Genomic DNA, 14,128 nt, shown 5'->3' with positions numbered 1-14,128 from the left:
ACACAAACGTGTTTCTCGTCGTAAACCAGCCCGACGAGGAACACGACGATGAAATTGAGACTCCCGACGAGGAAAAAGAGAACTTGTTCTCTTTTTTTCTCATCGAGTTCCACGACAGTTTTCTCGATTAAAAACATACACACAACCGTTTTCCTCGGTAAAAAAGCTCTGCCACCAAGTTTCTTGATGGATTTTGTCGAGGAAAACGGTCATGTGTACGAGGCCTTATGCCGCATACACACCATCACTTTATGTGATGAAAAAAAAACGACATTTTCTGTGAAGTAAAAAACGACGTTTTTGAAACTTCAATTTTCAAAGACGAAGTTGCCTACACACCATCGTTTTTTCACAATGCTCTAGCAAAGCGAGGTTACGTTCCACCACGTTTTTCCATTGAAGCTCGCTTCATAAGTAGCTTCTGGGCATGCGCGGATGAAAAAACGTCGTTTTAAACGACGTTTTTGCTACACACGGTCAATTTCTGTGAAGTAAAAGTTGACGTTTTGAAAAACGACACATAAAATTGAAGCATGCTTCAATTTTTTTTGGTCGTTTTTTAGAAGACATAAAACGACGTTTTCCCCCACACACGGTCAATTAAAGTGACGTTTTTAAAAACGTCATTTTTTTTCATCACATAAAGTGATGGTGTGTACGCGGCATAGAGTTTACAATCCAAGATTGTTTATTAAGGCCTTCGCTGTTAGAGACTGTTACCCAGGGCTGTCTTTAAGGCAGGGGCAAAAGGGGAATCTGCCCTGGGCCTCCTCATTGTTGTGGGGCCCAAAGCAGCTGCCTCATACTTGCCAACTATCCCAGTTGCAGCCCCTGGTAATTAATTTTAAATGGCACCTCAATGCACTAAGGTGCAGTGCACCAATACATGGTAATGCATGACTGTGCACTGATGCCAAAAAGGTTGCATATCCATTTCGACATAACGGTTGATTTACTAAAGGCTACTAGACTGTGCACTTTGCAAAGTGTAGTTGCTCCAGGCGCCGCCATCCATAGTAAGGGAAACAGGCAATGAAGCCGTCACTGCCCGTTTCCTACTGCGCATGTGCGAGCAGCGCGGCGCTTTGTGAATGGGCCAGCTGCTTTCTGGGACACACATAGGGCCAGATTCACATAGAACTGCGGCGGCGTAACGTATCGGAACGTATTCACGGACGTCTTACGCAAGAATTTTTTTTTTTTAAATTTCGACGCGGGAACGACGGCCATACTTTATACAGGCCATACGTGGGCTGTGTAAAGTTAGGGCAGGTAAAACGACGACTAAAATTGCGACGGGAAACTAGACTAGCGACGACGTACCGAACGCGAAAAAATGTTGTGGATCGCCGTAAAACCTCATTTGCATACCCGACGCTGGAATACGATGCGAACTCCACCCAACGGCGGCCGCGGTACTGCATCCTAAGAGCCGACAGTGTAAAACAATTACACCTGTCAGATCTAAGGACTATCTATGCGTAACTGGTTCTATGAATCAGTCACATAGATACTCTGAGAGATACGACGGCGTATCTGAGATACGCCGTCGTATCTCTGCTGTGAATCTGGCCCATAGTTCCCAGAATGCAGCGCGCCCCATTCACAAGAAGACACCGAGTGTAGGAGGAGGAAGAGAATCCACCGCGGAATATGAAGAGGCAGATTCGGCACTTCCGCATAGCAACAGCTATTTAGGGTAAGTAAAAAAAAATTTTTTTTTTTTTTCATTTTTGGTGAAAAAAACAATTTCAGGGTGGAACTCCGCTTTAATTAGTAAATCAACCCCATTGTGGTACATTGTCCGCTGTATTACCATACATCACATATTTGTTGGACGAATGTCCCGCAGGCTGGACAAATTTTCCCTGTATTTTCTGTAATAGAATGATTCCTTTGATCGTCAGCTCCATCTAGTGGCCAAAATGCGGTATAGTTTTCTGAAAAAAACAAATTTTAGCCATGTAGCTGATGACCATCGGACTTCAGTTATTACAGAACATACAGGGATAATTTGTCCAGTCTACTCGAATGTGTGTGACATTCGTCCAGCAAATGTGTTATACATAGATCCTTATGTATTACCTGTGTATTCATTTTAATGTACATGTTTAATTAAAAGTGCTACATTTTATTAGCTTCGCATTTTTTATAAGTGACATTTGTTTCCACACTTTTCAGAGTCATCGGACGATTCCTACGTATCGGCTGAAGAAGATCCTGGAGAGCCTCCGGTATTTGAAATCCCCTTACAAAGTGCCCTGGTCAATGCCGGCTCAGAAGTTTTGTTAAAATGTATCATATCAGCCAATCCAACAGCAGAAGGTAGGAGATTAATAAAGGGCACATATTTGTCATACAAGTGTTACCAGGGCCGCCATCAGGGGGGTACAGGCAGTACACCTGTAAGGGGCCCGGATGGCAACCCCCTTTAAAAAAATAAAAATCTTTTCTTTTCTTTTTTAGGGGTCCAGAGGCCCCCAGGGCCCCAGATGGCAAACCCCCTTTTTTTTTATTTATTTTTAAATAAAAAAAATATATATTTTTTTAATATATTTTTATTTTATTTTTTATTAAAGGGCCATTTTTTTTTTTTTTACGGGGTCCGGAGTTACCCAGGGCCCGGATGACAACCCCCCTTTTTTTATAAAAAAAAAACAAAACTTTTTTTATATATTTTTTTATTTCTTTTTTTTCTTTTTTTATAAATGTTTAATTAAAGGGCCCAGAGGTTTCTTTTTTTTGTTTATTAAAGGGCCCAGAGGTCCCGGATGGTAACCCCCCTTTTTTTGTAATTTATTTTTATATAAAAAAAAGAAAAATATTAAAGGGCCCAGAGGTCCCCAGGGCCCCGGATGGCAAACACCCTTTTTTTTGTAACATTTTTTATATTATTGTATTTTTTTTTATTTCTTTATATATATATATATATATATATATATTTATTAAAGGGCTCAGAGGTCCCCAGGGCCCCATGTGGCAAACACCCTTTTTAATTTCTTTTATAAATGTTTATTTTTATTTTTATTTTTTTTTTTTTATATATTTTTTTTATTTATTTATATTATTAAAGGGCCCAGAGGTCCCCAGGACCCTGGATGCCCCCCCCCCTCTTTTTTTTTTTATAAATGTTTATTAAAAAAAAAAATATTTTATTTTTTATTAAAGGGCCCCGAGGTCCTGGATGGCAACCCCCTTTTTTTTGTAATTTCTTTTTATAAAAAAAAAAAATATTAAAGGGCCCAGAGGTCCCCAGGGCCCTGGATGGCAACCTCCCCCCTTTTTTTTTTATAAATGTTTATTTAAAAAAAATATATTTTATTTTTTTATTAAAGGGCCCAGAGGTTTCTTTTTTTTTTTTTATTATTTTGTAATTTATTTTTATAAAAAAAAAGAAAAATATTAAAGGGCCCAGAGGTCCTCAGGGCCCCAGATGGCAACCCCCTTTTTAAAAAAAAAAAAATATATATATATATATATTTTTTTATATATATATATATATATATATATTTTTTTTTTTTTTTAAAGGGCCCAGAGGTCCCCAGGGCCCCCGGAATGGCTACACCCCTTTTTTATATATATTTTTCTTTATTTCTTATTTTTTTTGTAAAGGGCCCCCCCCGCTTCTCAATTCGCGGCAGCCCCCCTGCTTCTCAATTTCAGGAGGCAGCACCCCCCCCCCCCCCGGTTCTCTGCTCCAGGGGGCCCATGCCTAAAGCTGTGTAAGGGGCCCCATAATTCCTGATGGCAGCCCTGAGTGTTACACATTCATAGCAAAGACAATTATCACTCTGAAACAGCAATGGTTATCATTTGCATCTTTGCTGAATTTTGATGGGGCACCGCGACATGATGGATTTTTTTTGGTACCTGGTCTATACTTTATAATCCAAAATAGGTTTTATTTTTCTCAGAGAATAGGTGCAGGTCCTTCCTCCTCCTTAGAGTCACCCCTTGTCTACATTCTCCCCCTGCCCAAAAAACGACGTCTCAGAATTTGCAGAAAAATAATTTGAGCTCCCAATGTCCTGGCAAAAACTGGAATGGGAGGGGTCCTTCAAGGCTATAGAGTCCATCAAAGAGTATGTATTCTTTGATCGCCTGTGGGAGCAAACGGCCACACCACCGGATCCTTTCTCAGGCGAACCGGCGGAAACAGTAAGCCCGAGAAACACCGGTGAGCGAGCGGCCGCCGGGGGGGGGGGGGGGGGGGGGTGTAGGGGGGGAGGACACTTCCCCTCCTGCTTCTTCAGAAAGCATTCCAGTGGCTCATGAGAAAGCCAGCGACGACTGCAAAAAACAATATCAGGGTAATGGCTGATATCTTCAGCCATAATCCCGGTGACCTACTTGCATACAGCAATGTATATAGGTATTGTGGTCGGCAAGTGGTTAAAGCCCCGTCACATATTTGAGGCGGGAACATTTGTAAAACTGCATGCACTCACTTTGCTTGCGCGCAGGAGTTGCGGACCACGGCACGGAGCTCTGAAAGTACAGCATGGGTATGCCGTCCCTTCATAGGGCATGCGCCGGTGACGTCACCGACTTCATGCAGTGTTCACAGTACCTACAGGCAGGGCCGGCCCTACCATGGGACCTGCTGGTCCCATGGTACCAGGCGGCACTTTCAAGGGGGCAGAAAATTGCCGCCCGCCCGCCAGCTCCGCTTCCCGCTCCACTGTCTGGGAAACAATTGCCGCCCGCCTGTTATGGCTTAGCTCCGGAGCTGCGGCCATAACATTAGGAAAGGCCGCGGCTTCGGCCTAGCTCCGGAGCCACGGCCATCTTGGTACACCCGGCGGGGGCCCTGCTCTCTGTTTACACCTACAGAGGAGGAGGAGCCCGCACTCGTGGGACACACCGCTGGGAGTCATACTACTACAGGTAAGCCTTACTATAGGATTATCTGTAGGTACAAGTTAAAAAGAATTGTTTAATACCACTTTAAGTATTGGTAAGCAACAATATAATACATTAAATTTTTTTTTTTTATATTCTTTGCAGTGGTATGGAGAAAAGATCGAGCAGTGCTCAAAAACAGTGTTACTCATCAGATCCGGGCAGAGGGTGAGAGGCATTCGCTGCTAATACGCTGGGCGTTGCCTTCCGACTCTGGAATCTACACCGTGACGGCACGTAATGAAGTGGGCGAGGCCAGCAGCTGCGGAGCGCTGACGGTGAAACCAGGTAATTGCAGAGCAAGATGTTTTTATTACAAAATAATACACTGTATATATCAATAGGTGTAAAAGCAATGCTGTCATAGACGTTTTATTTAACCGCTTGACCTCCGGAAAAGGTTTTACCCCCCTTCATGACCAGGCCATTTTTTGCTATTCAGCACTAAGCTACTTTGGCAATTGGGTGGTCATGCAACACTGTACCCAAATGACATTTACTCTATATACTCAAGTCTACGCCAAGTTTTTCAGCACATTTTTTTTGTGTGCTGAAAATGCCCCCCTTCGGCTTATACTCAAGTCTGTGTCCATCTGCAGCCTCGTGCGCCTGATCTCCCGGTGCTGTGTTGTCAGTCTAGTCGGCGACCATGCAGTGAAACAAAGCCCCGCCTCCTCCTCATTCGTGATAGGCGGAACACTGCCTTACTGCTGGGAAACCGAGTGTAGCAGCAAAAACAGTGGGCCGGATTCTCGTAGATCCCGCGTTGGCGTAGTGTAAGCCATTTACACCACGCCACCGCAACTTACTGGAGCAAGTGCCGTATTCCCCAAGCATTTTCTCCGTAATTTGCGGCGGCGTAGTGTAAATGGCCCGGCGTATGGCCGCGTAATTCAAAGGGGGCGGCTTGTATTCAAATTAAGCGCGCCCCCGCGCCGATTGAACTGCGCATGTGCCGGGCTGAAAAATAGCCCAGTGCGCATGCTCCAGCTCACGACGGAAAACGTCAATGACGCCGACGTGAGCATCATTGACGTAAAGTCGTATTCAAGAACGACGTAACCGACAGAAAAAGCCGACGCGGACCCGACGCCATACTTAACATGGCATACGGCGGACTGGCGTAAGGTTACCCCTCATATAGCAGGGGTAACCTTACGCTTCCGGAAACGACGTACGCGACGACTACGCGACGCAAATTCGTTCGGGAATCTGCGTATCAGGCTCATTTGCATAAACAAATGAGAACTGAATGGAAACGCCACCTGGCGGTCGGCGTCGCATTACATCTAAGATCCGACGGTGTAAGTGACTTACACCTGTCGGATCTTGGCCGTATCTATGCGAAAATGATTCTAGGAATCACTCGCATAGATACCCAGGCTCAGAAACAGAGATACGACGGTGTTTCCTGAGTTACACCGTCGTAACTCTTTTGAGAATCTGGCCCAGTATGGGGATCATAAGGCTGCAGATGAACACAGCGGTTCATGAGGCACAGATCAGGTAGGGAGCTTGGCACAGTGAGGCATGCAGATTGGCACAGTGAGGCATGCAGATGGACACAGTGAGGCTGCAGATGGGCATTGTTGACTCTCTTCTCCACTTACAGTAGCTGCTGCATTTCTCACCCATACTCGAGGTCAATACGTTTTCCCAGTTTTTTTGTGGTAAAATTAGGTGCCTCGGCTTATATTCGGGTCGGCTTATACTCGAGTATATACGGTATATGAAACAAAAAATCCAATAACATTTAAAAAATAAATAAAAATTCTTCATAAATGTATTCTGCTATGTGGGAGGATCACTCACTGACACTGAAACCAGTGTCAGTATTAGTGACACTAATACAGTGATCAGTGGTAATACTGTACATTGACACTGTACTAATGACACTGGCTGGGAAGGGGTTAACACAGGGGTGCCCAACCTTTTGAAGTGTGAGGGCCACTTAAAGGGGTTGTAAAGGTAAATGTTTTTTCACCTTAATGCATCCTATGCAATTTAGAGAATTTAATTACCGTATTTATCGCGGTATAACGCGCTCCTGCGTATACCGCGCACCCCTAAAGTTGCCCCGAATCCTGTGGAATTTTTTTTTTTGTACTTACAGTTTTGGTGTCTTGCGCGGCGTCCATCGGCGGCCTCGTCGGGTCCGGCGTCCGTCTGCGGCTTCGGGTGTCCTCTTCGTCGGGTCCGGCGTCCTTCTGCGGCGTCCTCGTGTCCTCCCGCGCCAAGTTTGAATACTGCGCCGAAATATACAGAGCGCAGTACACTCGTGTATTGTCGGCAATGCTCGGCAACTCTCGCGCTGTCGTCCTGTACGTCCAGGACCTGAGCGCGGAAGGAGCCGAGACTTCCCGACTATACCCGAGTGTACTGCGCTCGGTATATGTCGGGGCAGTATTCAAAACTCGGCGCGGGTATCGGCGTATACCGCGCACCCACGAGTTTGCCCTGATTTTCAGGGCAAAAAAGTGCGCAGTATACGCCGATAAATACGGTAATACCAGCAGAGCGGGTGCCTTAAAAATAAATAATGAAATAAATATGTTGGTGGAACTTGATGGATGGATTATGTGGGATGATGTAATGTTTTCTTTCAATGAAAAGGCGCGTTTCGTCCTCCTCAGTTTAGAGTGATGCACTTTCTGGTTTAAATGTGTTCTTGTGTGGAGGTCGGGCCATTCCTGGACCTGGAAAGTGGAAACATTTGTATATATATTTTTTTGGGGTGAAATGACAATTTTTTACATCACGACTCTGATCCATCCCTGGACACACCACAATCCCACTGAGACACTGAGGAGATGCCACACTAATGTGAGGACCGGAGGAACATGCCTCCATACGGATCGCCTATTTTTTGGGTTTATATACACTTTAATGCATTTAAAGCTACTCCCTCGTACTAAATGACTAGAGATGTGCGCAACAGAAAAATGTATTTTGTTTTATTTCGGATTCATTCATTAAGGTGATTACAGGTGATACTCGAAAATTTGACTATCGTGCAAAAATTCATTTATTTCACTAATGCAACTTAAAGCGGAGCTTTGTGAATGGCCAGCCGTGGGGTCGCGGGCGCGACCTGGTCCGAAGCTCAGTGACCGTGACCACGGGACTTGCGGACCCGATCGCCGCTGGAGTCCCGCGATCAGTCCCCGGAGCTGAAGAACGAGGAGAGCTGTGTGTAAACACGGCTTCCCCGTTCTTCACTGTGGCGGCAGCATCGATTGTGTGATCCCTTTTATAGGGGGACACAATCGATGACGTCACACCTACAGCCACACCCCCCTACAGTTGTAAACACACTTGAGGTCACACATAACCCCATCAGCGCCCCCTTGTGGTTAACTCCCAAACTGCAATTGTCATTTTCACAATAAACAATGCATTTTAAATGCATTTTTTGCTGTGAAAATGACAATGGTCCCAAAAATGTGTCAAAATGTGTCCGAAGTGTCCGCCATAATGTCGCAGTCACGAAAAAAATCGCTGATCGCCGCCATTAGTAGTAAAAAAAAAAAAAATTAATAAAAATGCAATAAAACTATCCCCTATTTTGTAGACGCTATAAATTTTGCGCAAACCAACCGATAACCGCGTATTGCGATTTTTTTTACCAAAACTAGGTAGAATACGTATCGGTCTAAACTGAGGACGTTTTTTTTTTTTATTAGATATTTTTGGGGGATATTTATTATAGCAAAAAGTAAAATATATTTCATTTTTTTCAAAAATGTCGCTCTATTTTTGTTTATAGCGCAAAAAATAAAAACGCAGGGGTGATCAAATATCACCAAAAGAAATCTCTATTTGTGGGGAAAAAAGGACGCCAATTTTGTTTGGGAGCCACGTCGTACGACCGCGCAATTGTCAGTTAAAGCGACGCAGTGCCGAATCGCAAAAAGGGGCAAGGTCCTTTATCTGCATTTTGGTCCGGGTCTTAAGTGGTTAAATGACATTTTAAAAAAAAAACATTGTTTTTTACAACCCGAAAAATGATCGTGTGTACGCGGCATTAGTTTCACTTTTTAAGTTGCATTAGTGAAATAAATGAACTTTTGCGCGATATTCCAATTTTTCTAGTATGACCTGTGTATAGTTTTGTGATATTCGTTATGTTAGAACGATTTGTTTTTTGGAATTTGTTTTTGTATATTCAGATTTGTTTCGTTTATACAGTACATTGTATATACTAGACATGTGCACACTGAAATATTTTGTTTCGTAATTTTGTTTTCGTCCGAAAAATACATTTATTTAGTTACTCCCGAAATTTGTTTTTATTTATTTTGTTTTTCGTAAAAAAAAATGCATTCTTCCGAAAATCCAAATTAAGGTCGAATCTGTCAGTGAAGGCTTAGTGGGCCAGATTCACAGAACAAATACGGCTGAGTATCTGCTGATACTCCGGCGTATTTTCAAATTTGCCGCGTCGTATCTTAATTTGTGATTCACAAACAAGATACGACGGCATTTGCCTAAGATCCGACAGGCTTACGGCTTCGTACGCCTTCAGATCTTAGGCTGCAATACTTCGGCCGCCGCTGGGTGGAGTTTGCGTCGTTTTCCAGCGTCGGGTATGCAAATTAGCTTTTACGGCGATCCACGAAGCTACTCGCGTGCGTTACGTCGTCGCAAGTCTTTTTTTCCCATCGCAAAGTTAAGCCTGCTTTTTCATGGCTTAACTTTACACCAGCAATACTAAAGTATGGCCGTCGTTCCCGCGTCGAATTTCAAAAAAATTTTTTGGGGCGTAAGTACGTTACGCACGTCGCCATTCACAAACACGTCGGGGCACCGTAATTTCACGCAAAGCACGTCAGGAAATTTACTAACGGAGCATGCGCAGAACGTTCGGCGCGGGAGCGCGCCTAATTTAAAGGGTACACGCCCCATTTGAATTAGGCGGGCTTGCGCCGGACGGCTTTACGTTACACCGCCGTAAGTTCACATGCAAGTGCTTGGTGAATCAGGCACTTGCACTGAAAACTTGCGGCGGTGTAACGTAAAGACGATACGTTACGCCGCCACGATTCTTTCTGAATCTGGCCCATGGTGTCTGTCGAGTGTTCTAAGAAAAAAAAAAGAAAAGAAGATTCGACAGAATCTTTAAAAAAAATAAAAAAATTTGACTCTTCACGTCTCTCTATGTCGAATCTTCATGTCTCTCTATGTCGAATCTTCATGTCTCTCTATGTCGAATCTTCATGTCTCTCTATGTCGAATCTTCATGTCTCTCTATGTCGAATCTTCATGTCTCTCTATGTCGACTCTTCATGTCTCTCTATGTCGAATCTTCATGTCTCTCTATGTCGAATCTTCATGTCTCTCTATGTGGACTCTTCATGTCTCTCTATGTCGAATCTTCATGTCTCTCTATGTCGAATCTTTTCTCTCTATGTCGAATCTTTTCTCTCTATGTCGAATCTTCATGTCTCTCTATGTCGACTCTTCATGTCTCTCTATGTCGACTCTTCATGTCTCTCTATGTCGACTCTTCATGTCTCTCTATGTCGAATCTTCATGTCTCTCTATGTCGAATCTTCATGTCTCTCTATGTCGAATCTTCATGTCTCTCTATGTCGAATCTTCATGTCTCTCTATGTCGACTCTTCATGTCTCTCTATGTCGACTCTTCATGTCTCTCTATGTCGACTCTTCATGTCTCTCTATGTCGAATCTTCATGTCTCTCTATGTCGAATCTTCATGTCTCTCTATGTCGAATCTTCATGTCTCTCTATGTCGACTCTTCATGTCTCTATATGTCGACTCTTCATGTCTCTCTATGTCGAATATTCATGTCTCTCTATGTCGAATCTTCATGTCTCTCTATGTCGACTCTTCATGTCTCTATATGTCGACTCTTCATGTCTTTCTATGTCGAATATTCATGTCTCTCTATTGCCCCGTTTCCACTGAGCGGATCGGTTCGGTACGGTTCGGTACGGTACGCTTTTTTGGGTGTTTCCATTATGAAAGCGTGCCATAAAAGCAAACCGTACCGGACCATTCTGGGTCCTGCTTCAGATGAGGGGCCATAGAGAATGGAACGGTTCCATTAGGGCGGACCTACAAATACATCTCACTGATTGGTGGATGTGCTAGGCTTTTTTTCTAAACCTTGCATGGTCCCGGATGGTCCGATTTGCAGTGGAAATGCTCTGCAGAATAGACCGGACCATTCTAACCCGTTCCATTCTAAGCGACCCGAACCGATCCGCTCAGTGGAAACAAGGCATATGTTGACTCTTCATGTCTCTCTATGTCGAATCTTCATGTCTCTCTATGGCGAAACTTCATGTCTCTCTATGTCGAATCTTCATGTCTCTCTATGGCGAAACTTCATGTCTCTCTATGTCGAATCTTCATGTCTCTCTATGTCGAATCTTCATGTCTCTCTATGTCGACTCTTCATGTCTCTCTATGTCGAATCTTCATGTCTCTCTATGTCGAATCTTCATGTCTCTCTATGTGGACTCTTCATGTCTCTCTATGTCGAATCTTCATGTCTCTCTATGTCGAATCTTTTCTCTCTATGTCGAATCTTTTCTCTCTATGTCGAATCTTCATGTCTCTCTATGTCGACTCTTCATGTCTCTCTATGTCGACTCTTCATGTCTCTCTATGTCGACTCTTCATGTCTCTCTATGTCGAATCTTCATGTCTCTCTATGTCGAATCTTCATGTCTCTCTATGTCGAATCTTCATGTCTCTCTATGTCGAATCTTCATGTCTCTCTATGTCGACTCTTCATGTCTCTCTATGTCGACTCTTCATGTCTCTCTATGTCGACTCTTCATGTCTCTCTATGTCGAATCTTCATGTCTCTCTATGTCGAATCTTCATGTCTCTCTATGTCGACTCTTCATGTCTCTATATGTCGACTCTTCATGTCTCTCTATGTCGAATATTCATGTCTCTCTATGTCGAATCTTCATGTCTCTCTATGTCGACTCTTCATGTCTCTATATGTCGACTCTTCATGTCTTTCTATGTCGAATATTCATGTCTCTCTATTGCCCCGTTTCCACTGAGCGGATCGGTTCGGTACGGTTCGGTACGGTACGCTTTTTTGGGTGTTTCCATTATGAAAGCGTGCCATAAAAGCAAACCGTACCGGACCATTCTGGGTCCTGCTTCAGATGAGGGGCCATAGAGAATGGAACGGTTCCATTAGGGCGGACCTACAAATACATCTCACTGATTGGTGGATGTGCTAGGCTTTTTTTCTAAACCTTGCATGGTCCCGGATGGTCCGATTTGCAGTGGAAATGCTCTGCAGAATAGACCGGACCATTCTAACCCGTTCCATTCTAAGCGACCCGAACCGATCCGCTCAGTGGAAACAAGGCATATGTTGACTCTTCATGTCTCTCTATGTCGAATCTTCATGTCTCTCTATGGCGAAACTTCATGTCTCTCTATGTCGAATCTTCATGTCTCTCTATGGCGAAACTTCATGTCTCTCTATGTCGAATCTTCATGTCTCTCTATGTCGAATCTTCATGTCTCTCTATGTCGACTCTTCATGTCTCTCTATGTCGAATCTTCATGTCTCTCTATGTCGAATCTTCATGTCTCTCTATGTCGAATCTTCATGTCTCTCTATGTCCACTCTTCATGTCTCTCTATGTCGAATCTTTTCTCTCTATGTCAAATCTTTTCTCTCTATGTCGAATCTTTTCTCTCTATGTCGAATCTTTTCTCTCTATGTCGAATCTTCATGTCTCTCTATGTCGAATCTTCATGTCTCTCTATGTCGAATCTTTTCTCTCTATGTCGAATCTTTTCTCTCTATTGTCGACTCTTCTTCCTGTCTCTATAATGTCGAATCTTTTCTCACTATGTCGACTCTTTTCTCTTTATGTAGAATAATATTGGACTAATAGAGTTAAGGTTAGGCACATTTGACCGCAACGAAAACGAAAATAATGCATTTGTTTATGTCGGATCTTTCGTTTTTCGTTTTCTGTGCTTTCGTTATCGTTTGTTAAAACCAAAATACCTGAAATTCGGACAAAAATGCATTCGGACGAAAACAAATGCACATGTCTAGTATATACAGTATATGTCACATAATATGACAGATAATTGCACCACACCATATGCACTGCAGTGCAATGACTTTGCAGACACACGCGGATTACAGTTTCTATACTTATCAAGCGCATTTCATTCATGTCCTACAAAGCCGCTGATTTAGCATGCCAGTTATTTTGGACTTGTATCATAACTATATTCTCGTTAGCTCAGCCCTTAAACCCCCCCCCCCCCCAGAGGGAATCCAACTCTCGGGCTTGTCATTGCACAAGTCGCCTGTCATTGTTGGACGGCAATATATAACTGGCTACTTTTGGTGGCGCAACAGTTAAGAAACATGAGCACCTTGTGCCTCCGTGAATAGTATTTATTGTGAGACCTAAAGGGCACAGGCGGCGCAGGGTTTTGTTGGGAAGGAGCCCGGAGGATGTTGTGTTGGCCGCGCTCGGTTCTAGGGACCGTATTGCTGCACTTTCCTCGCCCTCATCCCTCTCCGTCCCGTCTTCTCTACCTCTCTGTCCTGTTCTGTGTCTTCCTCGCTCTGTGTGTGTGGTGCTGGTGAGTTTGTACTGGGGAGGGAGCGAGGAGGGTAAGAGTCTAAATACAGCAACAGATTGTACTGGAGGTGACCTCGTCATGTTCAGTCTCCCCTCCCTTGTCCCTTCCCTCTCTCCCCTCTGTGCTTTTTCCTTTTTATGTGCATCTTTCTTCTTTCTCTGTACTCCCCTCCTTGCACTCTTCTTCTTTCAAGCTCCTCTCTTCCTCAGAAACCCGCTTTGCCCCTTTGCTTTCACTCTACCCCCTTTTACCGGCCCTTGCCATTTTGCTTGCCCGTGCCTTTGCCCGCGGCGAAGGTTTGGTCTCGTGTTCTCGTATACACCTGATTTCTAGACAAGAATGGTTCTGAGTGTCTATAGCTGTCACCCGGTAAGTTAATATGTGTCCGTCTGTGTCATTGTATGCCTCCTGTCTCTGTCTATCGCTATGTGCTGCTAGCATAGGCTGCAGTGTCTTTTTTTGGCAGTTGGGATTGGTGCCAGTTCTTTGCGTGTTTAGGGAGGGCAGGAGGAGGGGGAGGGGGGGGGGGGTCTGGCCTGGAGCCATTTTTGGCATTAATGAAATTTGGAATTTTTACTTTCAACTTTCTTGATACTTGACGTGATTGTAGCCGTATTA

At 43.9% G+C, this 14,128-nt stretch overlaps 1 protein-coding gene across 1 annotated transcript in view; it reads left to right on the top strand.

Annotated features, from left to right (window-relative positions):
• Positions 1-14,128, top strand: part of SPEG (striated muscle enriched protein kinase) — a 382,864-nt gene that overhangs the window by 189,888 nt on the left and 178,848 nt on the right. Inside the window, exons 5-6 of the mRNA XM_040358128.1 lie at positions 2,182-2,325; positions 5,008-5,190. Coding sequence (XP_040214062.1) covers positions 2,182-2,325; positions 5,008-5,190 — 327 coding nt within the window. The remainder of the gene's footprint in view (positions 1-2,181; positions 2,326-5,007; positions 5,191-14,128) is intronic.

Source organism: Rana temporaria, chromosome 6, assembly GCF_905171775.1.
Source record: "Rana temporaria chromosome 6, aRanTem1.1, whole genome shotgun sequence".
Classification (NCBI taxonomy): Eukaryota; Metazoa; Chordata; class Amphibia; order Anura; family Ranidae; genus Rana; species Rana temporaria.
The sequence above is the reverse complement of the archived record's forward strand: the minus strand, read 5'-3'. Positions and strand labels throughout refer to the sequence as shown.